The sequence below is a fragment of the Ailuropoda melanoleuca genome, chromosome 17, assembly GCF_002007445.2.
Source record: "Ailuropoda melanoleuca isolate Jingjing chromosome 17, ASM200744v2, whole genome shotgun sequence".
Lineage (NCBI taxonomy): Eukaryota > Metazoa > Chordata > Mammalia > Carnivora > Ursidae > Ailuropoda > Ailuropoda melanoleuca.
The window spans coordinates 10,384,325-10,398,810 of record NC_048234.1 but is presented as its reverse complement, the minus strand read 5'-3'; the positions used below and the strand labels follow the sequence as shown (position 1 = coordinate 10,398,810).

Sequence of the window (14,486 nt, the reverse complement as noted above, 5' to 3'; positions counted from 1 at the left end):
ACCTTCTGTTCTTTATTATGAAGACTGCTTAGAAAGAGAAGTTTATACCCAGTTCAAGTTTCCCAAGGAGTCAAGTCTTGACAGGTTTTATCTGCAGCGACGAAAGGCTCTGCGCACCAGGGAACACGGCGCCCCCTTCGCCCTTTCTGCGCCGTGTTCGAGTTCCCGCCGCAGGGTTCCGGGGGCCCGGGGCGGGGTGTTCCCCGGGCTGTACAATCTGTCGCTTCTGTTTGTTTGCTGCTGCATTTCCTCCTGCGGCGCGAGCGCGAGGACGCTGCTGATTTTATGAGTCCCCATGGAGGCAGCGAATTCCTGGCCCTCCAGGCTCCAAACGTGAGAACTGCACACGGTCTCAACCTGCACGGTCATGGTCACGGCTCCCTCACTCTCTCCGGGTCCAGCTGAGTACCATCTCAGTTTCTTTGCTTCCTCAGGGCATGACGTTCAGTCCCTTCCTTCCTTTGGCTTTTTTTATAAAATTCATCTGACAGGTTTCATCTACCGTTCCAACCTCTTTTTTATTACTAGCACTTCAGTAACTTAAGAATCTGACTCACTTAGGAATCTGGCTCAGCTGGTTAAGCGTCTGCCTTTGGCTCAGGTCATGATCTTGGGGTCCTGGGACTGAGCTCCACGTCGAGCTCCCTGCTCAGCAGAGAGTCTCCTGCTCCCTCTGCCCCTCCCCCTGGCACATGCTCACTCTTTCAAATAAAAAAATCTTAAAAAAAAAAATCTAACTGCAGACAGGACATGATATTAGGCTTTGTTTGGGACAAATGCTTGCTTCAGCTAGACAGCTGACCCACGGGGCTCAGAGGCTGGCTCTGACTTTTCAGGAGAAATTGTAGAGCTTCGAAGTATATACACATCCCAGCTCGCAGCTCACAGTCTCTTGTCCAGGAGGGAAAAGGGACGGTGACAGGAAGCCTCCAGAAGAAATTTCGCCTGGCTTCCATGTAAACCCTGGTAGGGTAAATGTGTTTCTGGGTGGGACCCCTATTTTCAGAGATAGATGCTCAGTCTATACCTTTCATGCTTCTTGTTTCTTCTTCGTGAATAAGATGTCAGTCAGTTGCTTGTCAGAGACCTTTAGCTGTCGACAGGTTCTCGTTACCTGACTGAGGTAAACCGCCAAGAGATGCTTGCACTGGAACACAAAACACACCCATTAGAAGTCGGCAGGGCCGAAGCGGACCAAGACCTCTGGCTACATTTACTAGGAAAGGAATGGGGCTCAGAGGTTATGGACTCCCTGCCTAAAAACTGCAGCGGAAGATGACACGATGTCTTCTTTCTAGAAATCAGAGGGAATAAAGGAAGTTTTACTTTGTCTGTTGTTCGGGAAATAGTTTAGACCCAGCTGGCACAGGCTTTATCACGCAGAGTGAGAACCCAGACAGGCCCCACGTTTTCATCTTCAGCTCTGCTGCTTCCTTCCTCTACCCTTCAGAAAGCTCTTCACAGCGACAGCGAACATTCCTTGACCTACCGTGTTGCTCAGTGCTTCTCACAGATGATCTCACTTAAATCTGTCAGCTACCCCAAGAGGACGGGTCTTATCCCCATTTCACCCACACTGAGTCTGCGGTCTGTTCCCTCTGCCGCCGTGCTGTCCTACAGGGGGAGGAGGCGGGGTGGGTGGCAGAACCCTCCCCTCTGTCGGCCTATACACACCTCTGGGGACAGCCGGGCCCTCTGTCGTAGAACACGCACAGCTTTAGATCCCGAAGGGGCCCGAAGTTTAATCCTGTCGTTTCACAGGTGAAACACACGTGTTAGGACACGTCAGCTGTGAATGTGGTTTTTTACAACGAGATACCCAACCAGCCACCCCCGTTCCCAAGATGCTTACCAAGTTCACAGTGTGAGAGAAAGGGGAAGAATGGAGTGGGTACTATAATTTTCCTTGGCAAGTCTTATAAAATAGCTACCTGCTCTCGGGTGGGCCGTGCTTTCTCCTCTGAAATAAGGAGTTACGTGAGTATGTCCTGCTCCTGCTTGATGCTCGGGGCGCCTGTGAAATAGGCACAAGTCTCCGTGTGCTCTCCCGCCCCACGTGTGGCGGGGCGTGGCTAACTGCCAGGCTGTCTTAACGGGCGGTGGGCAGAAACACCTCACAGCTGGAGGAGGGGATACCCAAAGTTGCCAACAATCAGTTCAGCTCATACTTTTATTGGCCCGTCTAATTCCCCAGAGCCAACCTTCGAGACTACCTTGTTGCTCTCCCCAAAGCTTCATCTGTGACCTTTTAAATAAAAAAATCAGGTAATGGATATAGATCTAACAATGATACTGCATTTTGGGAGGGTAAACCCAAAAGAGACGACTGATAGCCATCAAAGACAATAAACTGTTTCGACACAGCAAACATTCCCATTTTGTACAACTCTCAAGCCACGTGGTAAGGGCCAAGAATTTCCTAATCTGACTAGAGTGGGAAGAGCCTTCCCCATCCTCACCAGCAGGCTGTCGTTCTTCCGCAGCACTGAGAAGGCAAAGGCAGGACAGGAACAGTAATGACAAGAAGCCAGACATAAGTATGTTCTCCCAGAACTCCCAAGTACCTAGAAAAAAGAGGACAGGTGAGATCAGACTTCGATACGCGTGCTGGAAAAACTGCTTCATTCCCTTGAGTGTACCCATCTGAGCGCTCAGGGTTGCCCTGCAAATCACACTGGGAGGACCCACAGTCACGTTTTACCCAAAAGTGGAAACTCCACTTCCCTGCCTGTAGCCTCTCCTCCTTGGGGCTCTGCCCTCAAGGATTCCATACAACGAAACTGGAGTTTCAGACTAGTTCAACCAACCACACGCACCCGTTTCATTCCTCTACCTGGAGATTTAGAGAGCCCACTCCATGAGTGGCCTAGAAAGAGGTGGAGGGGAAAGGTCCCCTCAGACACACCTTATCGTGGTGCTTAACTTTGGTATTTCACAATAGGTGGTGCATTTCTGCAGCTCCCACCGCACAGCTAAACAAAGTGTGAGTAGGTAAAGAGTAAGCAGTGAGGCAGGAAGACCGGTGTTCACGAGAAAGAAGGAGAGGGCTCTTGAAAAACGTTTGAGAACAGGGAGAATAAATGAGGCAAAGAAGCTTGCAAAAGGGATGACTCAGCGGCCCAGGGTGGAGGTCTCCGAAGAGGCAAGCCTGGATCTGCCCACTCATCCAGCAGGATGGAAGGACGATACAGACACTTGAGGGGCTGGTAAGAGGCCTGGTCCCGGAACAGACCGCCTTGTTGGTAGTCAGGGGACAAAAGGGAGACAGGCGTACAGGGAAATTGGGATGTGTCTGTGGTGTGGATGGGCAAACTTGTCAGAGAAATCACTTGTTGCTGTCTCTCCACCACCAAGCAGCCAAGACCAGAAATGTCCCGGGCTCCACTCCTGGAGTTAATTTCTAAACCGGAAGTGTAAAATCAGTATCCACGTAAGTAGAGGCGTCCCAAGGGGTATTTTACCATGGCCTGCCACTCAGGAATTTGCCACAGGGCTTTCAGCTTAGTTTTAGGCTCTGAGATGGCATTCGAAATGAAAAGGCCAGGACTTAAAAAAAAAAAAAAAAGAAAAAAAAAGCACTCCTGAGGTTCCTCCCTCTTTCTCCCCAACAAAGACTAAAGCAACAGGGAAGGCCACGAGAGAAAAGCAGTGTTCCAGCCTTGTGCTTGACTGTCAAACTGACAATGGTCCGGAAGCAGACTGCTGTCCACTGAATCCTGGGGAAAACCCAAAATCCAGCAGTGACAAGAACAGTTCGTGGGTCTCTGAACCATTACCAATGAATAAAACGTTAGATTTCATCCTTTCCTCTACCTCTTCTCTCTAGATTTAAATTTAAGCAGGCATAAGCCTCTGGAATAATAGGTGACTTGAACCGTTCCCTGGTTCCTCCTTTTTGCGGGTCCCCAATCCACGAGAACATTCCAGACTATGCTGAATCAAAGCCCGGTGACTGAGGGAGGGGGAAAGATTGTACAGAGGCTCTCTCGCCTGCCTCTGCCAGGGGCTGGCTAAGACTAAAAGTACAACATTCAACCGCCTGAGGCAGTAAATACTATCAAGAGATAGTAAATTCTGAATTTGCTCCTTACCTAGCCATCAGATGACTAATGAACCCAATAATCAGGCAAAAATCTGAGTCAGAAATGATTACAACCGGAAATTGACCTCTGGGATCGTCTCGCTCAGCGGCTTCAGCCTTCAGTGGAAAACGCCCTCCCCTCCCAGGAACTGCGCCCACTGCTCCCGCTCTCAGTCTGTGATGTTTATCCCCAGAAGGAGAGAGCTTTTTAAAAAGAAACAGCTGGGAAATAGGAAATGGAGACCCATGAGCAGACTCGGAGGAGCCTCCCCTGGAGGAAGTCCGCTATGGTTCCAGCTGGGTTCTGAAGAGCGTGACACCCCCCCCCCCCGGATGGCCGTCCACTTGCGGGCACACTTTTATTTTACGGCTGCTGCCAGCCTCTCAGGAGCCGTCACAGTGCTCAACTGTACTCTTTATTGTTCCCTGTGTTCTGTGGGTCTGAAAGATTATACATTCCTGCCCTATTAAATCCCGGCTGGCTATGGGACCTGCTTTAGCCAGGAAAACGGGAGCAGCCAAGCAGAAACATTAGAGATGGGCACGGACCGCATCCTCCTTTCTCTCTGCTGTGAGATGCACAGTATTCCAGAGAAGGGCTGCTACGCCAGCTGGGATCCCTGAGTGAGGGTGTTCTGGAGTGGCCATCAACTCCGAATGGATGTGAAGCATGAATGAGACAAAACTTTGTAAGCCTTTGACATCTGGGGGTCACTGTTGCCACAGTGTAACTCACCTCTCTTGACTGATGCATCCTCCCTTTCTAGGTGAACCCAGAAATTTACAGAAAAGCAACTCAGGTGACAACATAGGGGTGACTTTGGAATAATTACCACTGGACCTAGACGACAGTCACAGTATCAGAAGGTGGACCCGTGGAAAGATGACCAGCAGGTATCAGAGTGTCTGACTCAACTTTTATCATCTCAGAGAACCTCTGACTTGAGCCAAATTCGGACTCTACTGGTATATAGTGAGACCATGAAGGTTAATTTTCTACAGCGTCATTTAATTCAAAGTCCAAGCTGAAAGCCACAGTACTAGGAAGTTTGCGCTTTTATGATGAATAAAGTAAGGTAATACAATACAGGATGGGAATGGTGAAAGTTAAACAAGCGGCAATCTTGGGAGAAACAAAAAGTCAACAAGAACGGAAGTATTTCAAACACAATCTTTAAGACAAACTAATGACTAGATCTTAGAACTCGAGGGCAGTTAGAAGTCTGTCCGCACAGGTCAACTGTTATGCTAATACTGGAATGGAGACAAAATTCTGAAACTAAAAGATGTGGGGAAAACTCAAAGGCCCTTCTTGTTCGGGCACTTCAGCTACACAGAAACCCCAAATAAAAACACTAAGAAGTAAAATGGAAATACGTCATCAGGTACAGGATCATTTAATAGCTTTCCTGACAAAATTCTAATAGGTAGCTTCTTTTAGGTAAATACAATCCAAAAGTGTTAACTCCAGCACTCAACATTAATTACCCCATTTTCCTTAATGAAGAAACGGAAGATTTTGCCAGATTGGTTAAGTTATGCTACAATGTGGACTGGCCAGTTAATTCACTAAGCAAAGGCACCTATTTGCCCAACTAGGCCTTGCTTGCTCACTAGGAATTAACTGACATGGTCTCAGCTGTGAGAAGTTGAGCATAAATAAACCAGAATCCAAATGCTGAAAAACCTCCCCCTTCCTGGTCTTCAGCAAGACCTAGATTACATACTAGAGCTGATGGCTTCTTTACTCCTTCCAAGCCAGATACACACATACACAAATTTTTTTTAGGAAATCTTACTGCTCTTTAAGATTTTATTTTCAAGTAATCTCTACACCCAACGTGGGCCTCGAACCTCCAACCCCGAGACCAAGAGTCATGCCCTCTACCAACTGAGCCAGCCAGGGGCCCCCAGACTCAAAATTTTAGGAGAACACTGCCAATATTTTTATTTCATTCACAAGATTCCCCTTCCTCAATCCCACGGCACTTACCCTTGTCTCATACAGCTACACTGGGGGTGGGGGAGTGCAAACGGGTTTGAGTGTGGCCCACTGTTTATAGAGAGGCAGTGTGGGACAGCAGTTACCTCCCAGCTGCCGGATATGAGTTTATTTTTCTGCATCTCAGTTTCCTCCAAGATAAATACCTGGTTGGGCTTTTTGTGGGAATTATTGACAACACATGGAAATCTGAGTCTTTCAGAGTCTGATAAGAGGTATTACTTTACGGATCTACGTATCTTAAATTCTAGAGGGCAAAACTAAAGTCCAAGTAGACAACTGCCTTCGGCACAGTCTGACCCTTAATAAATGCTTCCTGACAACAGTTTTGAAAGATCACTTCTGATAGATGAACATGGGCATGCAGAAGGGCCTCAAAATGCATTTTGTCTTTTGCTTGTAGGCAAGAGATAATGAACAAGGTGAAAGTATCCGCACAGTTTTTTTGGGGAAAGTGCCTGTTACCGAAGACAGGGAAGCAAAAAATCGACTCTACTCCATTAGACTTGAGAAAGCATCACTGCGGGTTGTATACAGTGCTACTAATACACGGATTTTATGAAGGTGGATCATTTGCTCTTCAGTAGCCCAGGAAATACCGGGATTCATGAAAACTTTTTGTCCTAAGGGGGTTCCTTGTTGAGATAATCCCCACCTCTAGATTTCTACCTGGTAAACACGCCTCCCACTGGGCGATGAGATTAAGGTGATGGACTGTCGGTCCACAAGGTCCAAGGCCTGGATGGCTGATGAGCCAAAGATGAACTTCAGCCTGGGAAACAGAGAGGCTTCAAATTAGACTGCCTGCTCGAACAGTCCGCTCGGGAACTTAACCCAAAGGATCCCCATTGGCATTTTTTAAACAATTCCTTTTAATTTGGAAAAAAAGACAATACAGCAAAAACCCACTAATCAACACATAGCACACACACACACATATATACATACGTTATCTATGGTCTTGTTTCTTAAGTTTTAGAACATAAAAAGGTACTGTAGGGTTTTTTGGCAGCTTGGTTTTTTCTATTCAACGTGTTTTTAAAAATGATGCATGTTGATATATGTTTTTAATTTAATTTTTGAGTAATATTCCACTGTATGTACATACATTTTATTTTTTAGGAACCCTGAAAGGCATTGTTTCTCTTTTACATTATAAATGACACTCAGTTATCCCCGCACACGTCCCTGAACGCACCTGAGAATTCTTCCTGGTTGTGGAAGTAGAGTTGCTGAGCCTTAGGACGCATACATTCTTCAGCGTTAAGAGGTGTTGCCAACAGCTTTCCAAGTGGAAACTGCAGTCCCCCCAGCACTGTGTGAGTCCTATTTTCCCCACATCCTAACCAATACCAGTATTATCAGAGATTTTCATGTTGACCACCCGATGGGCATTAATTTGTACTTTCTGTATTAGTAATAAAGGCTATCCACCTTTAAATGATAGATCAGAAAAAAATTTGGTGTGGGAAAATTCTTATGATAGGTGACAATGGTTGGGCACAAAATTAGGTATTTAGAAACTCTCAATTATGTTAAAATTTTTTAAAGAAAATCCACAATGATCTCAAAATAAAACTTTAATTAAAAAGGAAAAGGCAATAAACCAAACTGTCACAGTGATTATCACTGGGTGGTATGAGTGTTGATGCTTTTCATGTTTTATTTTCCAAGAACATTTTTTTTTTAAATTTATTTATTTGAGAGAGAGAGAGCATGAGTGAGAGGCAGAGGGAGCAGCAGACTCCCTGCTAAGTAGGGAGCCTGATGGAGGGCTCTATCCCAGGACCATGAGATCAGGACCCAAGCCTAAGGCAGACAGATGCTTAACCGACTAAGCCACCAGGCGCCCCAACCAAGAGCTTTTTTTTTTTTTTTTTTTTTTTTGGAAAAGGGGTTTTTTTTNCTGGAAAATAAAATGGATGGGTTGAACTAAATTGGAGAAGTTACTATTTTAAAGAACTCATATGATCTGACATAAAACATGAAGGCAGAGCTACTATCTTCAAAATTAAAATGTTCAGGGGCGCCTGGGTGGCACAGTGGTTGGGCTTCTGCCTTCGGCTCAGGGCGTGATCCCGGCGTTGTGGGATCGAGCCCCACATCAGGCTCCTCCGCTATGGGCCTGCTTTCCTCTCCCACTCCCCCTGCTTGTGTTCCCTCTCTCACTGGCTGTCTCTGTCTCTGTCAAATAAATAAATAAAAATCTTTAAAAAAAAAAAATTAAAATGTTCAACTTCATTTTCCAACAAATTAGTCCCTTGATACAACAAACTATTAGAATGGGAAGAGTTTTAAATTTTTTACATTAAGCATATGAAGACTATCTATGGACAAAGAAAAATAAATAAAATTTGGTTATAACTTTATCAATTAATCACAGTTAACTTTAAAAATGATGGGGCGCCTGGGTGGCTCAGTCGTTAAGCATCTGCCTTTAGCTCAGGGTGTGATCCCGGTGTTCTGGGATGGAGCCCCACGTCAGGCTCCTCCACTAGGAGCCTGCTTCTTCCTCTCCCACTCCCCCTGCTTGTGTTCCCTCTCTCGCTGGCTGTCTATCTCTGTCAAATAAATAAATAAAAAATCTTAAAAAGAAAAAAAAAAGAATCTAGTAAGAATTTTTAAACCTGCCTTTGTAACTTTGTAACTTATTGTGAATACCTCCTGAATATTTTTTTTACTCACTATTAATGGTTACAAAGACTTCCACTGTAGAAATGAATTATCTTGCTTTTCCCCAAACTCTATTTTTAGATAATTAGGGTTTCTTAAATCTAATGTGAATAACTAGATTGTTTGCAGGTGGTTTTGTTTTTGTTTTTGCTACTGTGAGCAACACTGGATGAGTACGCTCACTGTAAAATCTTTATGAACATGCAGGATTACTTCCTTGGGATACACTCTTATAGTGGAATTTGTTAACCAAAGAATATGTATGTTTTAAAGCTCCTATTACCTGTTGCCGGATTACTTTCCAATTTACACTTCTACCAGCAGGGTATCAATTACCCTTTTTTCCACGTTCCTGCCAACATCTGGGACATTCTTACCAACATCTTTTCTGTGGTAGCCAGTTTTATAGATGGGAAGTTATGTCATTATTTTAATTTGTATATTTATGATCACTAGGAAGATTTACCCCTTTCCCCAATGTTTTTGCTAATTTACATTTTTATTATTTGCCTATTCTCTGTTTTAAAAGTACTAATTTTTTCTGATAATACATAATGTCTATAAAACATTAGCAGAGAAAAAGTTAAACCCTTTTATAAACCTAAACTCCATCTCTTTTCTTTGCTCTAAAATCATCACTGGTATTGGTTGGTGTATATTTTTCTAGACTATTAAATATAACTGTACATATGCATATAAATTAAATGTCACTTATTCCTAGGTAGCTTTCACTTTTTTGTTGCTACTGAGAATGTAGCTATATTTCTGAACTTTGTGTATGAGGGAAAACAATTTTTTATCTCTGTAATTAAAAAAACCCTTTATTCTCTTGGTTTTTAAACATTTATATCATCTACAAATAATAATAAATGTCTTTCCTTGCAGATAGGCATGTTTCTTTTTTCTTTTTTTTTTAAGATTATTTATTTATTTATTTATTTGACAGAGATAGAGACAGCCAGCCAGAGAGGGAACACAAGCAGGGGGAGTGGGAGAGGAAGAAGCAGGCTCATAGCAGAGGAGCCTGATGTGGGGCTCGATCCCAGAACGCAGGGATCACGCCCTAAGCCGAAGGCAGATGCTTAACCGCTGTGCCACCCAGGCGCCCCAGATAGGCATGTTTCTAATTTCTTTTTCATGTTTCAGTGTAACAACTACAACTACTAGAACAATGGGGTTTTTTTGTTTTGTTTTTTAAAGATTTATTTATGAAAGAGAGCACGAGAGCAAGCTCACATGAGCAGGGGGAGGGGCAGAGGGAGAGGGAGACAAGCAGATTCCCCATCGAGCTGGGAGCCGGATGCGGGGCTCAATACCAGGACCCCAGCATCATGACCCAACCTGAAATCAAGAGTCAGATGCTGAACCACCCAGGCACTGAGCCACCCAGGCACCCCTACTAGAAAATGTTAAAGAAAAGTGGCAAATAGGACAACACAAGAATACCTTGTACTGTCAAGAATGGCTTTGGACATATTTTTAACAATTGTGTCAAGAAAACATTGTTCTTAGTTTAGTAAGTATTTTTAAAAATCAAGAGTTGGTGTTGAAAGGATCTGGCCTTTAAAACACATTAATGGCTGGGGCACCTGCGTGGCTCAGTCAGTTAAGCATCTGACTCTTGATTTTGGCTCACATCATGATCTCAGGGTGGTGGGATCCAGTCCTGCGTCAGGCTCTGCGCCCAGTGTGGAGTCTGCACGGTATTCTCTCTTTCCCTCTAGTCTCTGCCCCTCCCCCAGCTCTCTAAATAAATAAATAAATAAATAAAATTTAAAAAAAAAAAACCACATTAACAGTTAAAAAAAACCCCAATTACAACAGGATATATACTTACGATAATAGATGCTCATCAGGAACTGTAAAACACAAATGGGAAGAAAGTTAATCACGTGAAACCAGTGGCCACACACAAAATCTTTAGAAGACTATAACCGAAAAGGTTTTTGTGTAAGACGGTGAAGTCTATGCATCTAATTTTACTCCTTCCAAATACTCCACTAAACAATAACAAAAGGATTTATTTTTATTTTAAAGATTTTATTTATTTATGTGACAGAGAGACAGCCAGCGAGAGAGGGAACACAGCAGGGGGAGTGGGAGAGGAAGAAGCAGGCTCCTAGTGGAGGAGCCCGATGTGGGGCTCGATCCGGAACGCCAGGATCACGCCCTGAGCCGAAGGCAGACGCTTAACGACTGCGCTACCCAGGCGCCCCACAAAAGGATTTTTTTTAAAAAACATAAAACTCCCCAGGATGAAAGGACAGGGAGAAGCAACAGCTTAAGATACACTGGAAAATAATTTACAAGACCTAAGGAAACTGGAATCCTAAGCTAGCAATGGAGAGCCAAGCAATAACCTCATTTATACTCCAAAATCCAGTACCCTCTTCCCCCTAAAATCCTCAGAAATTTGTGGCACCAGATCGCTTTGGAGGTGGGGATGAAGCAGGGGGGTTAAATTAATACAGATTCTTTAAAAGTAAATTTAAGGGCATAGATGGTAGTGGAATAATGCTTTCAGATGTCTGAGGAAATATATTATTTCCAACATATAATTCAATACCTAGCCAAGCTATCATTTAAGGGTGACGTTAGAAAAAACTTTTTAGACATCTAAAGCTTCAAAAAGTACACCTCATGCACTCTTCTTCAGGAAGCTACCAAAGGATGTGCTCTATAAAATAAGACCGTAAACCCAGAAAAAGAAAATTGCAGATATACTAAACATACCACTCAACATAGGCAAAGGGAATTCCTAGGATAATAATGGTGAAGGAAGATCTCAGGAAACAGCTAGGAGAGCAGTCAGGCCATTTTAGAGCAAGTCTAGGGTCTAGAAGAGATTTCCACAGGAGAATGAAACTGACAACATCTCACTCATCTGAACATATGGAGTAGAGATTTAGAATACTGGTAAAGAGTTTGAGGTTGAATTACATACAGAGAAAACGAAAAAAACACAACCACAACAGTTGTAATTCCAGGGAAAACAAAGTTATGCAGGAAAGGAAAAGTAACCATCTTCCTACGTGGCCCAGCTGTGACTAGATATCACATCATCATACAAGTGTAAACTCAGAATCTCGATCTAAAAATATTATCACTGAAGGATAGAGATCAGGAATAGTGTATTACTATGCAGAGCAAATATTTTAAAATAGCAGGAAATGGGGGCGTCTGGGTGGCACAGCTGTTAAGCGTCTGGCTTCGGCTCAGGGCGTGATCCCGGCGTTATGGGATCGAGCCCCACGTCGGGCTCCTCCGCTATGAGCCTGCTTCTTCCTCTCCTACTCCCCCTGACTGTGTTCCCTCTCTCACTGGCTATCTCTATCTCTGTCAAATAAAAAAATAAAATCTTTAAAAAAAAATAGCAGGAAACGGTTCTGCTGGAAATAAACAGGAATCAATGGCAAGGTCCCTCTGCCCGAGCCAAGAGTGTCGCAGTGTATGGATTAACCCATTCAGACAGAGCCCATTTTGCCAAACACTGAGCTGACAGATTGCTTTTTTCCCCCCATCCTCTTGGGGATCCGAATATATTTGAATACCTGGCTGGCCTAATCTTTTCAACATATATACTATCCTTGTGTCAGTACGGATTACTTTTCTCAACCCTTTAAGTACAGTAACTCAAAATAAACTCTTTGCAAGTGCAGTCCTTTTGAAACAAAAGCCATCCAAGTGAAAAAGCAGCGGCAGTTTTGAGGTCTGCTCTGCTATTAAGCGGCCATTTTTTTTTTCAAGATTTTATTTATTTATTTGACAGAGATAGAGACAGCCAGCGAGAGAGGGAACACAAGCAGGGGGAGTGGGAGAGGAAGAAGCAGGCTCATAGCAGAGGAGCCTGATGTGGGGCTCGATCCCATAACGCCGGGATCACGCCCTGAGCCGAAGGCAGACGCTTAACTGCTGTGCCACCCAGGCGCCCCCATTTTTATTTTTTTACACTGGCTGAGTAGTTCTAATTGGTCAATGCATTTTGATTAGAATTTTCATCTTAATTCTAGCATGCCCTGAACACATCTTGAGATCACCTGGGTGATTTTGGTAAGCACAGTCACAGAGCATCCTCTGCTGGTCAGAGAAATAGCCCGTACTTTCACAATATCCCTATTTAATCCAGTCACTGCGTATGCATTTGGGTTTTATGGTTCTAAAATATTTATCTGGTGCACACAATGTAGGCGTGGATTAATCTTTAAGATTTTGAGGGGGGGTAAAAAAGACCACAGGCAAGCTTAATAATTCAGAACTTCCCCTCCCCGTATGTCCCCGCAAGTTCCCGTCCCTTGCGCCCTCCTGGCCTGAGGCCCTTTCTCACGGGTTTCGTGGCAGCACCCAGCACTACTGTCCCTGCTGCCCCGCCAGCCTCCAAGGAACTATTGGGCTGCTCCCTAAACAAATTTGGCTTTCCTTTTCCTTTTCTTTCTATTTGTTTATTATTATTATTATTATTATTATTATTATTTTTTTTTTTTTTTTATGAACTGGGGTTTGGGAATAGAACCACAGGGGAAAAAAGTTCGGAGAAACCAGGACGAAGAGCGCAGGGGCTGCGCCCCCAACCCGGCGCTCCGCAGGCCCAGAGAACTCCGCCTCTCCGGTCTCCGCCCGCCCCGGCCAGGTCCACCGCCCACAGCGCAGCTACGCACGCCCTCCCGCCCGTACTTTGCGCGTTCTCCTGCACCGCCGCGGCCATCTCACTCAGGAGCTCCTCGACGACTGAGGGCAACGTGACTCCCGGTAAGGCGACGGCCATGGCGTCACAGGCCGTTAGCCTCCCCGAAAAGCCCAGCCGGCGCGACGCTCCGACGGCTCTAGGGAGAATTCCCGCCGTCGGCCGGGGGCGGGGCGAGGCGCAGTGACGTCATCACGCGTCACGCGCATGCGGGCGGCCACGACGACACCTCCTCCCTCCTCGCGGCCCGACCAATCCGGAGGGCGCTCGGCGCTGGGGGCGGGACGTCCTGGGATCCGGCCGGGCCTGCAGTGCGCCGAGGACGCCGCGCGAGCATGTACCGGCTCCTGAGCCCGAACCTGGGCCGTGGCCTCCTGCGGGCCGCGGGGCGGGGGTGCCGGGCCTGCTCGGCGCGCCTGCTCCCGGGGCCGGCAGGAGGCCGGGCGCCTGAGGTGGGGGTGCCGGCATCTCGAGTCGCGCCGCGCGGCGGAGGCCCGGGCCTTGNCCTTCCCGCAGCGCTCGCCTGGTTCTCGAGGCCCGGTGCGGCAGAGGAGCAGGAGGAGGAGCGGCAGGGAGCGGGCGGGGCCGCCGCCGAGGGCGCGGCGGACGAGGCCGAGGCCGAGATCATCCAGCTGCTGAAGCGAGCCAAGGTGAGGCGGCCTTTGTGAGCGAGGCCTGTTCGTTGGCCCTGTGGGTGCGCAGTGCTCGCTGCAGTTTCCCCAAGACTGGATGGTGGCTCCGGGGGTAGAATTGCCCGGAATTCGATGGGTCATGGTTGGGGGTGGGGGGGGGGCGGTGTTGGCATCCATCCAGGCTTGTCAGACTCCAGAGCCCGCAGTCAAACCGCTGCAGTCCCCAGTGCAGATGGAGGTGGCACCACGGGCATCGCTCTTTTATCCAAGCAAAATTAGCGGAAATGTAGTTGTTTTTATCAGGGGGCCAGCCAAGCCGATGGGACTGGCATCGGGAATTGGGCATGTATGTAGCGTCCAGAAAACGCACTTGAGTGTTGGTTGTGCTCGGTTTGGTTCTGTTCTTTCTAAAGTCTT

General features: G+C 46.1%; 2 protein-coding genes across 4 annotated transcripts in view; one reads left to right on the top strand and one right to left on the bottom strand.

The window, feature by feature from the left end:
* Position 1: 1 nt before the first annotated feature.
* Positions 2-13,548, bottom strand: ZSWIM7 (zinc finger SWIM-type containing 7). Of its 2 annotated transcripts, XM_034646900.1 has the most exons (7): positions 13,428-13,548; positions 10,594-10,615; positions 6,753-6,855; positions 2,460-2,564; positions 1,932-2,014; positions 1,675-1,747; positions 156-1,147 (listed from the first exon to the last, which is right to left on the bottom strand). In XM_034646900.1, exons 1-7 carry the CDS (start codon positions 13,516-13,518, stop codon positions 1,031-1,033), a joined length of 594 nt encoding a protein of 197 aa, XP_034502791.1. In that variant the 5' UTR covers positions 13,519-13,548; the 3' UTR covers positions 156-1,030. The 2 variants fall into 2 exon arrangements, with proteins under 2 accessions (XP_002920901.2, XP_034502791.1); XM_002920855.4 differs by lacking the exons at positions 1,675-1,747; positions 1,932-2,014 and having other exon boundaries at positions 2-1,147.
* Positions 13,549-13,616: 68 nt separating this feature from the next.
* The window catches only part of TTC19 (tetratricopeptide repeat domain 19), a 39,602-nt gene continuing 38,732 nt past the window's right edge, over positions 13,617-14,486 (top strand). The window contains exon 1 of one of the 2 annotated variants that reach the window (XM_011227034.3): positions 13,617-14,087. In XM_011227034.3, the coding sequence (XP_011225336.3) occupies positions 13,773-14,087 (315 nt within the window). In that variant the 5' untranslated portion in view covers positions 13,617-13,772. The remainder of the gene's footprint in view (positions 14,088-14,486) is intronic. The other variant, XM_034646898.1, reaches the window with a different exon arrangement.